Raw genomic sequence first — 21265 nt, 5'->3', positions numbered from 1 at the left:
TCCTCTACCATCGCCTCCCCCTTGTCTCTCATCTCCCTGTATATTTCGGACACTTTACCTTCTCCAACCCATGCCCCCAAAATCACTCTATCCTGGACCCCCTGTGTCGGGAGCCGCGGAAATTCCCTCACCTGTTGCCTCGTAAATGCCCTCACTTGCATGTATCGGAAGGTATTCCCTGGTGGCAACTTATATTTTTCTTCCAATGCTCCCAGACTCGCAAACGTCCCGTCCACAAACAGGTCCTTCAGCTTCCTAATTCCTGCTCGCTGCCAACATTGAAATCCCCCATCTATCCTCCCCGGGAGGAGCCTGTGGTTATTCCTTATCGGGGACCACACCGAGGCACTCGTCACTCCCCTATGTCGTCTCCACTGCCCCCAGATCTTCAAGGTCGCCACCACCACTGGGTTTGTGGTGTACCTTTTCGGGGAGAATGTTAGCGGCGCCATCGCCAGCGCTTTTAGGCTCGTTCCCTTACAGGACGCCATCTCCAACCTTTTCCACGCCGCACCTTCTTCTTCCCTCATCCACTTACAGACCACCGACACATTGGCGGCCCAATAGTAGTCACTCAGATTCGGCAGTGCCAATCCCCCTCTGTCCCTACTGCGCTGCAGGAACCCCCTCTTTACCCTCGGGGTCTTTCCCGCCCACACAAAGCTCATAATGCTCCTGTCTATTTTTTTGAAGAAGGCCTTTGTAATCAGGATGGGGAGGCACTGAAACACGAAAAGAAACCTCGGGAGGACCACCATTTTAACCGCCTGTACTCTGACCGCCAATGACAGAGGCACCATATCCCACCTCTTAAAGTCCTCCTCCATCTGCTCTACCAATCGTGTCAGTTCCTGGCCACCTGTATCCCCAGGTATCGAAAATTCCTTGCTACTCTCCTCAGCGGCAGAGCATCTATCCCCCTGCCCTGTTCCCCGGGGTGCATCACAAAAAGTTTGCTCTTTCCCATATTTAATTTGTATCCCAAGAACTCTCCAAACTCCCTGAGTATCTGCATTACCTCTGGCATCCCCTCTACCGGGTCCGCCACATATAGCAGCAAATCGTCTGCATATCGTGACACTCGATGTTCCTCTCCCCCTCTAAGCACCCCCCTCCATTTCTTAGAGTCCCTCAGCGCTATGGCCAATGGTTCAATTGCCAACGCGAACAGTAACGGGGACAGGGGGCACCCTTGTCTTGTACCCCTATGTAATCGAAAGTATCCCGATCTTTGCCTGCTTGTAACGACGCTTGCCACCGGGGCCGCGTACAAGAGTCTAACCCATCTAATGAACCCCTCCCCGAACCCAAATCTCTTCAGCACCTCCCACAAATAGTCCCACTCTACCCTATCGAATGCCTTCTCTGCATCCATCGCCACCACTATCTCTGCCTCCCCCTCCGGTGGGGGCATCATCATCACCCCCAGCAACCTTCGTACATTGGCATTCAATTGTCTCCCCTTAACAAACCCTGTCTGGTCGTCATGTACCACCCCTGGGACACAATCCCCTATCCTTGTCGCCATCACTTTGGCCAGCAGTTTGGCATCTACGTTTAGGAGGGAGATGGGCCTGTATGACCCGCACTGCAGCGGTTCTTTGTCTCGTTTCAGAATCAGCGATATCGTCGCCCCCGACATTGTCGGGGGTAATGTCCCCCTTTCCTTAGCCTCATTAAAGGTTCTCGCCAAAAGCGGGGCCAACAGGCCAATTTACTTCCTATAAAATTCCACCGGGAACCCATCTGGTCCCGGGGCCTTTCCTGCTTGCATGTTCCCAATTCCTTTGATCACCTCATCCACCTCAATCTGCGCCCCCAGACCTGCCACCTCCTGCCCCTCCACCCTCGGGAACTCTAGCTGGTCCAAAAAGTGTATCATTCCCTCTTTCCCCTCTGGGGGTTGGGACTTGTACAGCCTCTCATAGAATGTCTTGAACAGCTCGTTCACTTTCACTGCTCTCTGCTCCATCTTTCCCGTTTCGTCCCTAACTCTTCCAATCTCTCTCGCCGCCCCCCTCTTCCGAAGTTTTGGGCCAGCAGCCGGCTCGCCTTTTCCCCATATTCATATTGCATCCCCTGTGCCTTCCTCCACTGTGTCTCTGCCTTTCCCGTGGTCAGCAGGTCAAACTCCGTCTGTAATCTTCGTCTCTCCCTGTATAGCCCTTCGTCTGGGGCCTCCGCATACTTCCTATCCACCCTCAAAATTTCCCCTACTAATCTCTCTCTTTCTTTACCCTCTTGTTTCCCCTTGTGGGCCCTGATGGAAATCAGCTCTCCTCTAACCATCGCCTTCAGCGCTTCCCATACTACTCCCACCTGGACTTCCCCATCGTCATCTTTCGATACATCCCCTCACCCTTCCGCATACCCCCTCGTCCGCCAGTAGTCCCATGTCCAATCGCCAGAGTGGGCGCTGCTCCCTTTCCTCTCCCAGTTCCAGATCCACCCAATGCGGGGCGTGATCTGACATGGCTATAGCCGAGTACTCCGTTCTTGCCACCCTCGGGATCAGTGCCCTTCCCAAAACAAAAAAGTCTATCCGGGAATATACCTTGTGGACGTGGGAGAAAAAGGAAAACTCTTTACCCATCGGTCTGGCGAATCTCCACAGATCCACTCCCCCCATTTGCTCCATGAATCCCTTAAGCACCTTGGCCGCTGCCGGCCTTCTCCCGGTCCTGGATCTGGACCGGTCCAGCCCTGGGTCAAGCACTGTGTTAAAGTCCCCCCCCATTAACAAGTTTCCCACCTCCAGGTCCGGGATACGTCCCAGCATTCGCTTCATGAATCCCGCGTCATCCCAGTTCGGGGCATATACGTTCACCAGCACAACCGCCTCACCCTGCAATCTGCCACTCACCATCACATACCTGCCCCCACTATCCACCACTATGGTCTTAGCCTCAAACAATACACGTTTCTCCACCAGTATTGCCGCCCCTCTGTTTTTCGCGTCCAACCTTGAGTGGAATACCTGTCCCACCCATCCTTTCCTTAGTCTAACCTGATCGGCCAACTTCAGGTGCGTCTCCTGGAGCATAACTACGTCCGCCTTCAGTCTCTTTAAGTGCGCTAACACCCTTGCCCTCTTAATCGGCCCATTTAAACCTCTCACATTCCACGTGATCAGCCGGGTTGGGGGGCCATTTACCCCCCCCCCCCCCCGCCTCGTCGACTAGCCATCCCTTTTTTTAAACCATCTCCTCACCCAGGTCTCACGCACCCGTCTGTCCCCCAGACGGCGCCCTCCCGTCCCGACCACCTCGTCTCGTATCAGCGCTTCCTTACTCTCAGCAGCAGCAACCCAGTTAATCCCCGCCCCCCTCCCCCCCTCCTCCCCCCCCCCCCCCCTTAAATCCCCCTCTAACTTGATTGCTCCCCCCATATTGCTTCCGGAAGTCAGCTAACTCTGGCTGACCTCGGCTTCCCCCGTTCATCCTTTGACCTCCCTGCGTGTGAGGCTCCCTTCCTTCCTGCGCCCCTTTTCCCGCCATAGTTTCCATAGCGCGGGAAAATACCCGCGCCCTCTCGGCCCCGCCCCTAATGTGTTCCCTCATTCCCCTTCCCTGTCCCCTTTTCCACTGGCGCCCACATTTCTTCATGTCCCCCACATCGGTGGGAGAAAAATTCCCCGTCCAACATTATTATACATTAGCCCTCCCCTCTCCCCACTTTACATTTCTGTGCCACCACCTCGCTACCCCTCTCCGGGCATCAATTTCTCAAGTCTAGTCCAATTTCTCTTCCTGAATGTATGTCCATGCCTCCTCCGCCGTCTCGAAGTAGTGGTGTTTGCCCTGATGTGTGACCCACAATCTCGCCGGCTGCAGCATCCCAAATTTGACTTTCTTTCTATGGAGCACCGCCTTGGCCCGGTTGAATCTCGCCCTCCTTCTCGCCACCTCCGCACTCCAGTCTTGATACACGCGTATCACCGCGTTCTCCCACTTGCTACTCCGTGTCTTCTTAGCCCAGCTCAGGACCATCTTCCTGTCCCTGTAGCGGTGGAACCTCACCACTATTGCTCTTGATGTTTCCCCTGCCTTTGGTCTTCTCACGAGGACCCGGTATGCTCCCTCCACTTCCAGGGGGTCCGTTGGGGCCTCAGCTCCCATTAGGGTATGGAGCATCGTACTCACATACGCCCGAGCATCCGCTCCCTCTGTTCCTTCGGGGAGACCTAAAATCCGTAGGTTCTTCCTCCTCGAGCTGTTCTCCAGGGCTTCCAGCCTTTCTATGCACCTCTTGTGTAGTGCCTCGTGCGTCTCCGTTTTTACCACCAGGCCCTGTATCTCGTCTTCGTTCTCGGCTGCCTTTGCCTTCACTCCACAGAGCTCCATCGCCTGGCCCTTTTGTGTTTCCTTTAGTCCCTCGATTGCCAGTAACATCGGCGCCAGCATTTCTTTCTTGAGCTCCACCACACATCGTCGGAGGAACTCCTGCTGTTCCGGGCCCCATACCATCTGGGCTCCCTCGGCCGCCATCTTGCTTCTCTCTTCTCTTCTCTGCCGCTGCTCCAAAGGATCCTCCGCAATCTGGCCACTACTGGCTCGTTTCCAGTCCACACCCAGGGGGACTCCTTCCTTTGTCACCTCACACTGGGTTTGGCCGAAAAAATTTTCCGTTGGGGCTCCCGATAAGAGCCCAAAAGTCCGTTGAAACCTAAGGTGCCGAAACGTGCAGCTTAGCTGGTCATCGCCGCAACCGGAAGTCTTCCTGCTCACCTAATTTGAAGACAAAACATAGTTTTTTTAAAAAGCTTTACACTGATGAGAATTCATGGAATGCAAATAGATTACAAGTGTACCCTCCAGAGGCCGGTGTGAGGTCTGCCATGACACAAATATGCCACTGATGATTTCTGCATCTCAATTTGCCATCAGGACATTAAAATTATGGCTTCCATCTAATTCAGTTTCATGCCATGTTTCCCGCTCTTGCAGACTCCATTAAAATCTCTCTCCTCCCCCCCCCCCCCCCCCCCCCCCCCCCCCCCCCCCCCAGCCCTTGTGTTTTGTTCTGATCTCTCTCACATCCTGGTCATTCTCCCTAAACCCTAAATCCAAGGGACATAGGCTTGAAAGTATATGGCGGACAACTTGGTTTAGCCATCCACCACTCGGTCTGGCTGGACCATTTAAAATATTGTGGTAAACACCACTAGTCACACATTGCATGTATTACGGTACTGCTACTGTATTACAAGTACAACAGTAAATCCCAACCTGCTGGCTCCTCCCAGCAGGCGGCATATAAAAGTGTATGCTCTCCTGCGCTGTTTCTATTCTGGTTCCAGCTGCAAGAGGCACAACATCTTGTGCAATAAAGCCTCGATTGTTTCACCAATCTCATTTCGTGGTAAGTGACGGTACATCAATTTATTGCACAAGATTTTAAAAGATGGACTTCCGAATCAAGCCTGATCGCCTGGAGCTGAGCCCTCACGCAGCCAATGCCACGTCCGCCTTCGAGCCCTGGCTAGCCTGCTTTGAAGGCTACCTCAGAGCAGCCACTGAAGAACTCTCGGACCCACAGAAGCTCCTTCACGGGTGACCATCAAATGTTTCCCCACATCCGGGATGCGCCCACCTACACAGAAGCGATGACGCTACTAAAGGGACAGTACATAAAGTCGGTGAACCAAGTGTACGCCAGGCACCTCCTGGCCACAAAACGGCAACTCCCGGGGGAAACTCTGGATGATTTCTTGCGGGCTCTACAGATTCTCGGTAGGAACTGTGTCTGCCAGGCAATTTCGGCAGTCCAACGCACTGAACTACTAATCAGAGACGCTTATGTCACGGGCGTTAAGTCTACGTACGTTCGTCAGCGGCTACTGGAAAAGGGTATGCTCGATCTTGCAGAGACTGTGCAACTTGCCAATTCCCTGGAAGTGGCCTCCCGTAATCTGGAGGCCTACACCTCCGACCACGGGGCACCCTTGTGGGTATTGTGGGTCCCACCAGCTGCCGACTTGAGTACACCGCAAGCCTGCGCCGCGTGGCATCCAGCCAACTCCGGAGGGCCCAAATGTTATTTATGCAGCCAGAGCAAACATCCCAGGCAGCGCTGCCTGGCGCGGAGTGCGACCTGAAACAGGCGCGGGAAGAAGGGCCACTTTGTTTCCGTTTGCCAGGCCCGGTCGGCCGCCGCTGTTTCCAGGCCCGGCATTGCTACAACCCCCACGTGTGATCCAGGGGCTCCACCACAAGCCACGTGCAGCCCGTGGTCACCGCCATCTTTGGCGCCATTTTGGACTGCGCCTCAGGACCCCTGCTTGTCGGGCCTTTCGTTGTCCACTGATACCTCCGCCACCGCTGATCAGCCCAGCAACTCCCAACATCTTCCGCAGCTCGCCTCCATCACCCTGGATCAGCCTCAGCCCCACAACCACGCGACTGCTACGACAATGGTAAAGATCAATGGGCATGAGACGACCTGCCTCGTTGACTCCGGGAGCACAGAGAGTTTCATCTACCCTGCTACGGTAAGGCACTGCTCCCTCCCGGTACTCCCCATCACCCAGAAAATCTCATTGGCCTCCAGATCTCATTCCGTGGAAATCCGGGGGTACTGTGTCGCGACCCTCACCGTTCAGGGCGTAGAGTTCAGCAACTTCCAGCTCTTCGTCCTCCCCCATCTCTGTGCGGCCCTGTTACTCGGTCTTGATTTTCAATGCGACCTCCAAAGCTTTACTTTGAAATTCGGCGGACCCCTGCCCCCCCCCCCCAACGTCTGCGGCCTCACGGCCCTTAAGGTCGATCCGCCCTCCCTGTTTGCAAACCTCACCCCGGACTGCAAGCCCGTCGCCACTAGGAGCAGACGGTACAGTGCCCAGGACAGGACCTTCATCAGGTCGGAGGTCCAACGGCTTCTGCGCGAGGGGATCATTGAGGCCAGCAACAGCCCCTGGAGAGCTCAAGTGGTGGTAGTGAAGACTGGGGAGAAGCACAGGATGGTCATTGACTACAGTCACACCATCAATCGGTACACACAGCTCGACGCGTACCCCCTCCCACGCATATTTGACATGGTCAATCAGATTGCGCAGTATCGAGTCTTCTCCACAGTTGACTTGATGTCCGCCTACCACCAACTCCCCATCCACCCGGAGGACCGCCAATACACTGCATTCGAAGCAGATGGCCGCCTCTATCACTTCCTTAGGGTTCCCTTCGGCGTCACCAATGGGGTCTCGGTCTTCCAGCGAGAGATGGACCGAATGGTTGACCAGTACAGGCTGCGGGCCACCTTCCCGTACCTAGATAATGTCACCATCTGCAGCCATGATCAGCAGGACCACAACGCAAACCTCCAAAAATTCCTCCATACCGCCAAACTCCTTAACCTCACCTACAATAGGAGAAATGCGTGTTCCGCACCAATCACTGAGCCGTCCTTGGCTACGTAGTGGAAAATGGAGTCCTAGGGCCCGACCCCGACCGCATGCGCCCCTTCCTAGAACTCCCTCTCCCCCACTGCCCCAAGCCCTGAAACGATGCCTGGGGTTTTTCTCATATTACGCCCAGTGGGTCCCGAATTATGCGGACAAGGCCCGCCCACTCATCAAGTCCACAGTTTTCCCCCTGATGGCCTTCAACCACATCAAGGCGGACATCGCCAAGGCCAAGATGCACGCAGTCGACGAGACACTTGTTATAGGTCCGTGTTTACGGAACCCCAAAGTATTTCATGGAATTCAACCGACCCACAACTTTTAACAGACTGTGGTGTGGGAAGCACACAAAGTACTCGCCAGGTGTGATACTGCAGAAATGGACAAGTGGTTTTTAGAACAAAACAATGTTTATTCTATGAACTCAAGCTAACCTTTTAAAACAAACATTGAATATCTTAACACCCATTACTTCAAAGATAACCCCAAAAGACTACAACACTAAATAATCCTTCAAACTGTTCCTTTAAACATCCAAAAGACTTCAAACCTTCAAAAATAGGACCACATTAGGTTACATTCAATATATTTATAGTCTTTGGATTGCAGAAATCAACAGACCAGCTCTGTGTTTCTTCCTGCAGCTCACAACATAAAAAAACAGACACTACCATCTGCGTTCTCAAACTGAAACTCAAAAAGCAGAAGTGAGCTCAGCTCCTCCCACCCTCTGACATCACTTCAGTAATATGATCAGCTCCATTTCTTAAAGGTACATTGCTTAAACATCCATTTCTTAAAGGTACTCTTACATGACACCCTCCTCTTTCAGGTGGAGAGCGATACATCAGACGTAGCTCTGGCCGCCACCCTCAACCAGGCGGGCAGACCCGTGGCTGTCTTTTCCCGCACCCTCCATGCCTCCGAAATTCAGCACTCCTCTGTCGAAAAGGAGCCCCAAGCCATTGTGGAAGCTGTGCGACATTGGAGGCATTACCTGGCTGGCAGGAGATTCACTCTCCTCACTGACAAACGGCTGGTTGCCTTCATGTTTAACAATACGCAGCGAGGCAAGATAAAAAATGACAAGATCTTGAGGTGGAGGATCGAGCTCTCCATCTGTAACTATGAGATCTTGTATCGTCCGGGGAAGCTCAATGAGCCCCCTGATGCCCTATCCCGCGGTACATGTGCCAGCGCACAAATGGACCGACTCAGGGTTTTTCACGATGACCTCTGTCACCCGGTGGTCACCCAGTTCTTCCATTTTGTCAAGGCCCGCAACCTGCCCTACTCCATTGAGGAGATCAGGACCATAACCAGAGACTGCCAAGTCTGCGTAGAGTGCAAGCTGCACTTCTACCGGCCAGATAGAGCGCACCTGATGAAAGCCTTCCGCCCCTTTGAGCGCCTCAGCATGGACTTCAAAGGGCCCCTCCCCTCCACCATCCGCAAAGTGAACTTCCTCGACGTAATTGATGAGTACTCCCAGTTCCCTTTCGCCATCCCATGTCCCGACATGACTTCTGCCACGGTCATCAAGGCCCTGCACAGCATCTTCACTCTGTTCGGTTTCACTACCTACATCCACAGCAATCGGGGATCCTCCTTCATGAGTGATGAGCTGCGTCAGTTCCTGCTCATCAAGGGCATTGCCTCGAGCAGGACGAGGCAATGCCCTTGCCTCCATGCAACCCGCAGTACACCTACGTGGCACAGCCCGACAGGCGACAGGACAGTCTCCCGCCGGGACCTGGCACGCGCTGGGTCCCCACCCACAACCCCTGACCTGATACTGCTCCTTCCCCTCTGGTTTCCTCATTCACCCGTGCGCCACCCACCCTCCCACCAGCGAACCTCACCGCAGCCCCCACCGCAGCAGGATCCGTCCCCTCACTGGATCCACTAAGGGGTGATGAAGAAGAGGACAAACACGCCCTCGGAGTCGCAGGTGACCATATCGGTGCCCACATCACCACCAGGACTGAGGCGATCGAAGCGGAGGGGGGGGGGGGTCAGAGCCCCCCGACAGACTCAATCTGTAATGTTTTTCTTCACCCCCACCGGACTCTTTTTGAAACAGGGGGTGAATGTGGTAAACACCACGAGTAACACATTGCATGTATTACAGTACTGCCACTGTATTACAGCTACAACAGTAAATCCCAGCCTGCTGGCTCCGCCCAGCAGGTGACGTATAAAAGTATGTGCTCTCCTGCGCTGCTCCCATTCTGGTTCCAGCTGCAGGAGGCACAACATCTTGTGCAATAATTGTTTCACCACTCTCGTCTCGTGGTAATTGACGGTACATCAAATACTATCCGGTCTTCGGTGATGGGGATGTGCTGAGCGGATGTGGGAAAGGTGGCTCTATTGCTAGACTGAATTCAACGCAGCTAAGGTGGCCCTCTACGAAAGCCATGTGCGGTTTTGGATGCTGTACCCCGCCAAACTCTGGGTGACTTTCCAGGGTAAGGAGTTCTACTTCACCGCATTGGCAGAAGCAGACAAATTTGTACCCAGACATGGGTTGGGAATGCAGCGACACCAGCAGTGAACTCGAACTCTTGCTTCCTCTGTTTCAAAATAAGAGACTAATTGCGCAGGATAGATCTGGCTCGTCTTCGGTCTGACTCAGTCTCAGGAAGGAGGGGATGGGAGCAGAAAGGGGTGAGGAGATGGAATGGGGTGGGGGGGTGGGGGGAAACGCAACAGGTAGAGGAAGGTAAAGATCTCTCTCGGGGAGCCACCACACTAGCGTGTGAGGTAGGACAGGGAAGTGAGGGGAGGCGGCATGGCACACCTCCTGATGGGGAGAGAGTGCTTGGCAGAAGGAGGGGGGAGAAAACTCTAGATGGGGGGGGGGGAGCAGAGGTGTAAAACAGGGGTGTGGGGGGGGGGGGGGGAAGAGGCTGAGGGGTGTGTGGGGGAAGAGGCCTGCAGGGGAGGGGGAAAGGGGGGACAGAGGCCCAGGGGAGAAATTGAGGGTTGGGGGGGTGTAGAACGCTAGCTACGACAGATCCCCCATGGCGACAATGTAAACATCGGCACCGCAAACATCCATCATGGAGGGCCTGCAAACAAATGGAAATCCTGGAGTGTAGGGCACATCCACATGGCATACACAATGATGGTGGCTGTTGTGAACACTACTGGTCATACACTACATGTATTACGGTACTGCCATTGTACTACAGTCAATACAGTAAATCCCGGCCTGCTGGCTCCAACCCAGCAGGCTCTGTATAAAAGTGTACACTCTCCTGTACTGCCTCCATTCTGGTTCCAGTTGCAGGAGGCTTAACATCTAGCACAATAAAGCCTCAATAGTTCACCATTTTGTCTCGTGGTCATTGATGGTACATCAATTTATTGTGCTAGAATTTTAAAGATGAACGTATTAATCAAACCGGATCACCTGGAGCTGAACCCTCACGCAGCCTACGCCACAGCCACTTTCGAGCACGGGTTAGCCTGCTTTGAAGGATATCTCGGAGCAGCCACAGAAACTCTCAGACCCACAGAAGCTCCAGATACCCCACGCATGGGTGAGCGCACAAGTTTTCCTCTTCATTCGGGACGCTCCCACTTACACGGGAGCGATGGCACTACTAAAAGGACAGTACATCAAGACTGTTAATCAGGTGTTCGCCAGGCACCTTCTGGCCACGAGACGGAACTCCCGGGGGAGTCTCAGGACAATTTCCTACGTGCTTTGCGGATACTTGGTAGAAACTGTAATTGCCAGGCGGTGTCGGCAGTCCAGCACACGGAACTGCTGATCAGAGACGCCTATGTCACGGGCATTATGTCCAATTACGTCCACCAGCGATTATTGGAAGGGTGTACACTCGACCTTACAGAGACTGTACAGCTCGCTAACTCCCGAAAAGTGGCCTCCCGCAATCTAGAGTCATACACCTCCGACCGCGCGGCACCCTCGTGGGCGTCATGGGCCCCACCGCTAACTCCCTAGAAGTGGCCTCCTGCAATCTAGAGTCCTATACCTCCGACGGCGCGGCACCCTCGTGGGCATCATGGGCCCCACTGATACCCGACCCGGGTACACCGCAAGCCTGCGCCGCATGGCAGCCAGCTAACTCCAGAGGCCCCAAATGCTATTCATGCACCCAGACAACGCTGCCCAGCACGGAGTGCGGAAAACCCGGGGGTGCAGGGGTGCAACCAGATGGTGAGTACAGCGACAGCCGCCATCTTGGATGGCCCCCAAATAAAGGGAAACCCTAGAGTGCAGGGGCACATCCACAAGATAAGTATGATAGACCCCGCATGAGGGGGCAGACAGAACTCCCCCCCGCACCCCCCCCCCCCCGCATAATAGTCACCTGGAATGTCAAGGGACTTGATCACCAGGTGAGAAGATTCAGAGTCCTCACACATCAGAAAAGTCTGAGACCAAGAGTCTTCCTCCAGGCGACTAACTAACTGCGTACAGGACCCAGCGACAGACAGGCCCAGCCCCAAGTCGGAGAAATTATCAAATATGGTGAAGGAATTGAACGCCTTCATGGAACAGGTGGGTTCACACACCCAGGGGAGAAGGAGTTCTCCTCCCAGGTACTCAGAGTATCTACCAGAATCAACTTCTTCATAGTTGGGAAAGCGGTGCTTCCGGGAATAGTGGAGTTGAATACTCAGTAATCGCAATCTCTGACCATGCTCCACACTACGTGGATGTGAGGTTGGAGACAGGCTGGGCATAACGCCCACCCCCTATTGAAACTGGGCACGGCCCTCCACACCAATCAGGCATTCTGCGAACTGATATCACAGGCCAATCGATGGGCATGTTACCAACAACCAAAATGGGGAGGTCTCACCCTCCACATTCTGGGAGGCACTGAAGGTGGTGATAAGGGGGGAAATTATTGCATATAAGACATGCAAAGATAGGAAGAAGTGGGCAGTTATGCCACAGCTGGTTGACTCCATACTAGAAGTAGATCAGTGGTACTCCTCAACCCCGACCGTGGAACTACTGGCAGAAGGGAAAACGTTACAGACTTTGACCTGCTCTCCACTGGGAAATCAATGCACCAGATCTACCAGACACGGGGGACCTTTTACGACCATAGAACAAAGCTTGCCACATGCTGGCTTACCAGCTGAGAAAGCAGGCAGCCATGAGGAAATAGCTCAGGTTAAAGACAGAAGCGGCATACTAGTCGCTGTGCCAGAAAAGATCAACAAAACCTTTGCAACCTTCTACCAAGGGCTGTACACCCCGGAAGGGGACCCGAAGATGAAGAAGTTCCTCCACGGACTGGACATGTCAGTCATGGGGGAAGATAAAAGACAGAACCTGGAAGCAACATTGGAACAGGGGGCAGTCAGGGAGGGTAATACTCTCCAGGGCAGCACGGTAGTACAGTGGTTAGCACAGTTGCTTCACAGCTCCAGGGTCCCAGATTCAATTCCCTGCTTTAGTCACTGTCTGTGCGGAGTCTGCATATTCTCTCCGTGTCTGCGTGGGTTTCCTCCGGGTGCTCCAGTTTCCTCCCACAGTCCAAAGATGTGCAGGTTAGGTGGATTGGCCATGCTAAATTCCCCTTAGTGTCCAAAACGTTAGGTGGGGTTACTGGGTTACGGGATAGGGTGGAGGTGTGGGCTAAGTAGGGTGCTCTTTCCAAGGGTCGGTGCAGACTCAATGGGCCGAATGGCCTGCTTCTGCACTGTAAATTGTATGATTCTATTAAGGTGTCGGGGCCAAATGGATTCCAGGTGCATCGCTACAAAAGACTCCTGCCAGCACTGACCCTGCACTTTGCAGGAGATGTTCGCAGACTGACTAGTAAGGGGCACCCTGCCACCAACACTGGCACAAGCCTCAATATCGCTGATACCCAAAATGGACAAAGACTCGATGGAGTGTGGGTCATACAGGCCTATCTCATTACTTAACATAGACGCAAAGATCCTGGCATAAGCCCTGGCGAGGCAGCTGGAGGTCTGCATGCCAGGGGTAGCCATGGAGGACCAGATGGGCTTTGTCAAGAGCAGGCAACTAACATCGAACATGCGCCCGCTGAACGTGATAATGACCCCATCCGGGGAGAGTACACCAGAAGTCAACCAATTAGTGAGAAACCCAATGAGAGGAGATGCAATTCAAGACCTAAACTTGTGGAACAAAGAAGGGCAAGTGGGTGAAGTGACAGTTGGTGGCCATCTCGTGGATAGTGATCACACTTCAGTTAGATTCAGTATTACCAAGGAAAAGGAAAGAGATAAAGCAGGAGTAAAACATTTTTGAACTGGGGGAAGAAATTAAAAGGAACTTGGCTGAGGTGGACTGGCCAGCACTGCTAGAGGAGAAATCAGTGGCAAACCAATGGGAAGCACTAAAAAGCGAGATCCTAAATGTACAAAGTAGACATGTCCCCTCTAAAAATAAGAGTGGTATGCCAAATCTAGACCGCCCTGGTTGTCTAGAGAAATACAGGAGTAGATCAAACAGAAAAAGATATACGATCGGCACAAAGATCTAAGCACTACAGATAGCCTAACCGAGTATAGGAAGAGCAAGGACGAAGTCAAAAGGGAAATAAGGAAATCGAAGCAGGCATGAAAAAAGATTAGCAAGTAAAGTTAAAAGGAAACCCAAAGATGATTTACCAACATATTAATGATAAAAGATTAGTTCAGGAAAAAGTCAGACCTATCAAAGATCAAGAAGGTAACTTGTGTGCAGATATAGAGGCTGTGGGAAGGGTTTCAAATGACTATTTTGTCGCCGCATTTACAAAGGAAACGAATGATGCAGATATGTGAGATATTGTATAGGATAATAATAAAGAGAGAGGAAGTACTCGGAAGGGTTGAAATCCTTCAAAGTTAATAAGTTGCCAGGGCCAGATGGATTGTTTCCGAGACTACTGAAGGAGGTCAGGGGTGAGGTACAGATGCTCGGAGAATGATTTTCCAATCCTCACTAGATACAGGGGTGGTATCAAAAGGCTGGAGAAATGCAAACATGGTTCCATTGTTTAAAAAAGGATCGAAGGAATTGTCAAACAATTATAAGCCCGTTAGTCTTATGTCGGTGATGGGCAAGTTGATACAATCAATCCTGAGAGGTGGGATTAACTGTCACATGGAAAGATATGTACTAGTCAGGGATGGCCAGCATGGATTTGTTAAAGGAAGGTCTTGCCTCACAAACTTGTTTGAATTCTTTGAAGAAGTGACAAGAAGAGTTCATAGATTATCATAGAATTTGCAGTGCAGAAGGAGGCCATTCGGCCCATCGAGTCTGCACCGGCTCTTGGAAAGAGCACACTACCCAAGGTCAACACCTCCACCCCATTCCCATAACCCAGTAACCCCACCCAACACTAAGGGCAATTTTGGACACTAAGGGCAATTTATCATGGCCAATCCACCTAACCTGCACATCTTTGGACTGTGGGAGGAAACCGGAGCACCCGGAGGAAACCCACGCACACACGGGGAGGATGTGCAGACTCAGCACAGACAATGACCCAAGCCGGAATCGAACCTGGGACCCAAGAGCTGTGAAGCAATTGTGCTATCCACAAGGCTACCGTGCTGCCCCAGTTATGAAGGCAGTGCAGGGGATGTTGTGTATATGAATTTTAGCAAGGCATTTGACAAAGTACCATATGACAGAAAGTGAAAGCCCATGGGATAGAGGGCGATGTGGCAAACTGGATAAAAAGTTGGCTTAGTAACAGGAAACAAAGGGTAATGGCCGATGGCTGCCTTTGCAAATAGAAGGTTGTTTCAAGTGGTGTTCCACAGGGCTTGGTGTTTGGACCATTACTGTTTTTGTTATATATCAATGATTTGGACCTGCATGTGGGGAGCATGATTGGGAAATTTGCAGATGACAAAGATTGGTGGACAGTGTAGAGGATAGCTATAATCTCCAAAATGATATAGATGGGTTGATGGCATGGGCAGTAAAATGGCAGATGGAACTTAACACAGGGACGTATAAGGTCATGCATTTAGGGAGGTCAAACAGTTAGAGGGAATACACAATAAATGGGAATATATTAAGAGAGGTAGATGAAGCAAGAGACCTTGGTGTACAAATGCACAGGCCCCTAAAGGCAGCAATTCAAGTAAACACGGTTGTAAAGAAAGAACATGGAATGCTCTCCTTCATTGGCAGAGGTATAGAATATAAAAGTAAGGATATAATGTTGGAATTGTATAAAACACTGGTGAGGCAATAACTGGAGTATTGAGTGCAATTCTGGTCACCACATTACAGGAAGGACGTAATTGCTCTGGAGAGAGTGCAGAAGAGGTTTACAAGAATGTTGCCAGGGCTAGAAAAGTACAGCTACGAGGAGAAATTGGATAGGTTGGGGTTATTTTCCTTGGAACAAACAAGGCTGAGCGGTAACTTAATTGAGGTGTACAAAATTATGAGGGGAAGAGATAGAGTGGACAGGATCAAATTGTTTCCCTTGGTGGAGAATTCTTGAACCAGGGGACATGGATTCAAGATAAGTGGCAGAAGGTGCAGAGGGGACATTAGGGGAGTGGGCATTAGGGGAGGGGACATTAGGAAGAACGTTTTTACACAGGAGGGTAGTGGAGTCTGGAATTTGCTGCCCAAGTTTGTGATGGAGGCAGAGACCCTAAACTCTTTTTAAAAAGAGGATCTGGATCTGCACCTCAAGTGTTCTAAGCTACAGGGCTATGGACTGGGTGCAGGAAGATGGGATTTGAATGGGAATCCAGGTATCCTTGGGCTGGCATGGACAAGATGGACTGAATGGCCGCCTTCTGTGCTGTAACTGTTTTATGATTCTAAGTGATCATCTCCCTGGACGTAGAAAAGGCCTTCGACAGAGTCAAGTGGAAGTACGTCATAGAGATACTGGAACAGTTTTGGCCAGGGATCATCTCCTGGGAAACTACTGTACAGTGCTTCCCTAGTGAGCGTATGGACAAAGACCACCAGCTCTAAATACTTCCAGCTGCACAGAGACACGAGGCAAAGATGTCCATTATACCCGCTGCTGTTTGCTCTGGCAATCGAGCCACTAGCGATTGCCCTCCGAGCGGCACAGGACAGGGGGATAGAGCTGGGGGACCTGCCGTTTTAAGCAAGCCCAGACCAGATTCCGGTACCTTGGAATCCAAATAGCCCACAACTGGACACGGATCCACATTTGGAACCTGACGAGTCTGGAGGAGGAAGTCAAAAAGGTCTGCAGAGGTACAGTTCTATCACTGGGCGGCCACCACAGAAAGAGTACGGGAGCAGAGTGGGTGAAGATGGAAGAGATCCTGCATAGGGACATCCCTCTGGGCCTTAGCTACAGCTCTCCCACCTCTGCCTGGGCTAAATACTCGAGGGGCCCAATGGTAGTAGCCATGCTCCAGATGTGTTACCAAATGAGACAACACTTTGACCTAACCAAAATGTCCATCATGGCCCCCATCTGATGCAACCACAGTGTAATGATTTAGACCAGGCCTTTGAGATTGGCCAATTGGAATACGAGTTCCTTTATTAGTGGCAGAATCAGGGAACCTCTTCTTTGTATATAACAGGGAGGATCCTCTGCACTCCCAGTGTGGACAGCAAGCTGAATGCATGTGATTGTACTGCTGTTGGTTTTGTTAATGAAAGGACTTCTGCCTCCGTGGACTTATTACAGTGGTGACGAGGAAAACGGAACGACTCAGAGAACCTGCTCATTATCGGCCACCACATATTGAGGGGAAGCCACTGACAGGCAAAATTCCTTTATTTGAGAACTTGGATTCTTTGACCCTACAGTGGAAGACTGAGCACAGAGCAGATGAAGTACTTTTTTAGAGCAAACGATATAGTTCCGGATTAAAAGGAACAGGCCATTCTGCTGATCGCGTGTGATCCGGCAGCTTTTGCCATTATACGCAGTCTCGCTTTTCTGGAGGCATCGGACACCAAAACTTTCGAGGAATTGACGGACTTAGGGAAAGAGTACTATGACCCTAAGCCACCTCTGATCCTGCGAAGGTACCGGTTTTACTCAGCGGGGAGTCAGTCACTAATTTTTTAACAAGATTAAGGTGATTAGCAGAGGCTTGCGAATTTGGCCTGATGCAAAATGAGATGCTCCGAGACCAGTTGGTGTGCGGAATAAAGAATTTAGCAATACAAAAACGTCTGTTTGCAGAGGCCAAACTGGATTGCAAACAAGCATTGCAGCTGGCTTTGTCCTTAGAAAAAGCAGAGCACATAAGTTACAGGGTACTCCGATCGAGGTAAATGCCCACACCTGTGCAACTGAGTTAAGGGACTACCACTGGGGGATAGGCAACTGCATAGCCATCCTCAGGAACGACTCGGATACTAAGGAACCCAGGCCCACTTGCAGAACCGCTCCCAAGCAAAGGAAAATTAGGACCAGACAGATGGCAGCCCCTGCAGCCTTCTGCCGGGCAAGATATTGTAGTTGTTGCCAAAGTTTGGAGCCAGAGAGGAGAAATAGAAATCCAAAACCAACATTTCGGGAAGGACACGTAGGCCGGAGTACATGAGAATGCACACCCTGGAAGCCCCACCTACCTCCAACGAAGAACAGCTAAGTTGTGTATTGATGGTTAAATCAAAACTCATCAAATTAACCGTAAGGCTGAATGGACGTCCAGCATTAATGGAGATCAAAAAGGAGCAGCCGTATCGGTGATAGGAGAAATTGTCTTTAATAAAATCCGCACTGAACTCCAACCCTTATCACTAACAAGCCTTATCACTAACTAGGACCTCGGCAAAACTGAGGGCATACACGGGAACCACTTAGAGTGTTGGGCACAACACATGTACTGTGGCTTATGGAGAGCAACTGGTTAGGCTGCCTTTAATGGTAGTGGAAGGTTTGGGACTGAGCTTATTGGGGCGAAACTGGCTAAAAGAGATCCAGCTGGATTGGGTAAACACTTTCCATATAAAATGGGCGCCTGAGCGAACTCCTGTGCAGATACCCTGAGGTTTTCTGAGAAGGGCTCTGAAAAATGAAGGGAGCAAAGGCGGACATTACACGTAGATCCAGATGCAGACACAATGCCCGACCGGCGTTCAGGGAGAAAGTCGATACGGAAATCAAGAGATTGGAGCATGAAGGAATAATAAAAATGGTCCAGTTTGCAGAATGGGCGGCACCCGTAGTGCCTATTCTTAAGCCGGACGGCTCGGTCCACCTTTGTGGAGACTTCAAACAAACGATTAATCGCTATTCACAACTGGACAAATACCTAATTCCCCAGATTGATGATTTATATGTAAAGCTGGCCGGAGGACTCTTATCCTCAAAGCTGGACATGAGCCACGCATATCTACAGTTGAAGCTGGATGAAGAGTCACAAAAATTCTCAACGATCAGCACCCTGAAGGGCCTTTTCCGTACACACCCTTCAGGTATCATCAGCCTGTGCGATATTCCAGAAGACAATGGAGAATATATTACAAGGGTTACCACAGGTCGCCATTTATCTGGACGACATCCTCATTATGGGAAAAAAAAGGGTCAGAACACCTGAAAAACCTGGAAGACGTCCTGAGGAGGTTGTCAGCAGCAGGCGAGCGCCTGAAGAAGGAGAAATGTGTTTTTCTAGCACCTCCAGTAACTTATCTGGGGTACAAGGTTGACAATCAGGGCTACACCCTTTGGAGGATTGGGTGAGGGTGATAAAAGATGCACCGGAACTTTGTTTCTTAATGGTAGCTTAACCTTGCAATTAATGTCTATTTGCCACTTAAATCCAATTTTGAAATCAATCTTTGTTTCTTTGTCAGGCTCACTCTTCTGTTGAACGAGCAGGAATGATTGCTAGCATCAAAATGCGAAAGTTACCCACTGATGAGAAATTCTGTCTCCGTGGGGAAACATTAAGACAAGCTTTGGAAGAAGATAAAGCCTTGGGACTCATTCCTTTCTACGTAAGTGAACATTTCCATTGTCTTTGGTCAGAAACTAACTATTATTTTTCTATATTTTCCACCTGCCTGTGAACCTAAACCATGAATTATTTGCATAATTAGATAACTTTCGCAAAACATGCATCCTGACTTTCTGTGACATTAACAGGTAGTTTTTGTGGGGCGATGCTCTGAGTGTGTCATTTTTCTGGTGCATAGAGAGAGTGAATACAAAGATAAATCAGCAAGATTCATGAGAAGATTAATGATACTCTTGATATCCTGGTGGGGAGTTGTGCCTCATTAAATTAATTTTAAATGTTAGTACCCTACCATATTGAAAGACCGACAATATTAGATGATTTGGTATCTGTGGGTAAGTGCAACCATAACATTTCGGGTATAAAAAAAGTTCTGGAAAATCTCAGCCCGTCAGACAGCATCTGTGGAGAGAGAAAGACAACAAATATATCGAGTGAAATATGACTCTTCTTTGGAACTGAGCAATGTTCTGGGTTTTATGCTTTTGAAAAAGGAGGGAGGGGAATCACATGGAACAGGGAGGCTCAGTAGCACAGTGGTTAGCACTGTTGCTTCACAGCGCCAGGGTCCCAGGTTCGAATCCCGGCTTGGGTAATTGTCTGTGCAGAGTCTGCACGTTCTCCCTGTGTCTGCGTGGGTTTTCTCCGGGGGCTCCAGTTTCCTCCCACAGATCTGGAAAAACACGTTTGTTAGGTGAATTGGACATTCTGAATTCCCCTTCAGTGTACCCGAACAGGCCCCGGAGTGTGACGACTAGGGGATGTCATCGCAGTGTTAATGTAAGCCTACTTGTGACACTAATAAAAGATTATAAAAAAGGGAAGGTCAGCAATAGGTTCGGAAGCATGAGAAATTTAATACCAAAGAAGCCATGGAACAAAAGCAAAAGAAAGGGAACGGCAGTAATAAAGAAACAAAAGATTGGTGCTGATTCAGTGAGTGCGATTCTCCGGCCTCAATGTGCTCTCGCTCAAGCAAAACGAGGCCGGTGAATAGTGGGAGAGGCCAAAAATGAGAAACACACCAGGCGGCAAACAGCCTGTGATGCAACCGGCCCACTCCAGTCGGCAAAATCGGGATCTCTCTGCAGAGTTGCGAGAAACCAATTATCACCAGGTTAGCCCCATTTCCATACAATTAATGAGAGCCACCCCATATCCAATGGCCTCCTGTCATTCATCGGCCTCCCCAATTCTTTACAGATATTGAATGCTCGGGCAGGGATGTTGGATGCAGAAATTGCCCAAGTGCTGCTGCTGCTAGGATGGGCAACCAGACACCGGAGATGGTGGCGGCAGCAGCAGCGTCTGCAGATGCACAAGGTGGCAGCCCATGTGCCGGACCCAGCCCCACACTCTTGAGGACTAGGCCACCCATCAGACCAGGGAGGGACTCAGAGGAGGGGTTCTGCGCTGGCCCAGGGTGAATAGGCATCGTTGGTCCTTTCAGCAGATGACGGACAGTGTGTGTCACAGAAAGCTCCGCCTCAACAATGAGACGGTGCGACACCTGTGCCATACCCTTGCGGACCTGGCACCACAAGGAGGAGAAGGAGGAAACCTGCTCCGGGTGGCCGTCAAGGTCACCGCGGCCCTGAACTTTTAAGCCTCAGAATCGTTCCTGGGTCCGAGCTGCGACCTGTGTGGCATCTCGCAGGCCACAGCCCACAGATGCATCTGACAAATCACGGATGCCCTGTGTGCCCGGGCGGAAAACTGCATCGTCTTTGACATGGACTAAGCCCAGCAAGACACCCGGGCAACAGGTTTCTCCACCATCCCCGGGATGCCCCAACTCCAGGGGGTCATAGATGCCATGCATGTTGCCCTGCACTCACCGGGCCATCTGGGATTAGAGTTAACTTATGTTAACTGTTATGGGCCAGGGTTTAGAGAACCCCAAAGTGTATCATGGAG

General features: G+C 51.1%; 1 protein-coding gene across 2 annotated transcripts in view; it reads left to right on the top strand.

The window, feature by feature from the left end:
- LOC140425049 (aromatic-L-amino-acid decarboxylase-like) overlaps nt 1-21265 on the top strand; it is a 273377-nt gene that overhangs the window by 60798 nt on the left and 191314 nt on the right. For both annotated transcript variants that reach the window (XM_072508855.1, XM_072508854.1), the window contains one exon: nt 19185-19328. In XM_072508855.1, the coding sequence (XP_072364956.1) occupies nt 19185-19328 (144 nt within the window). The remainder of the gene's footprint in view (nt 1-19184; nt 19329-21265) is intronic.

The sequence above is a fragment of the Scyliorhinus torazame genome, chromosome 6 (assembly GCF_047496885.1).
Source record: "Scyliorhinus torazame isolate Kashiwa2021f chromosome 6, sScyTor2.1, whole genome shotgun sequence".
In the NCBI taxonomy this organism is placed as follows: domain Eukaryota; kingdom Metazoa; phylum Chordata; class Chondrichthyes; order Carcharhiniformes; family Scyliorhinidae; genus Scyliorhinus; species Scyliorhinus torazame.
This window is presented reverse-complemented; position numbering and strand designations above follow the sequence as displayed.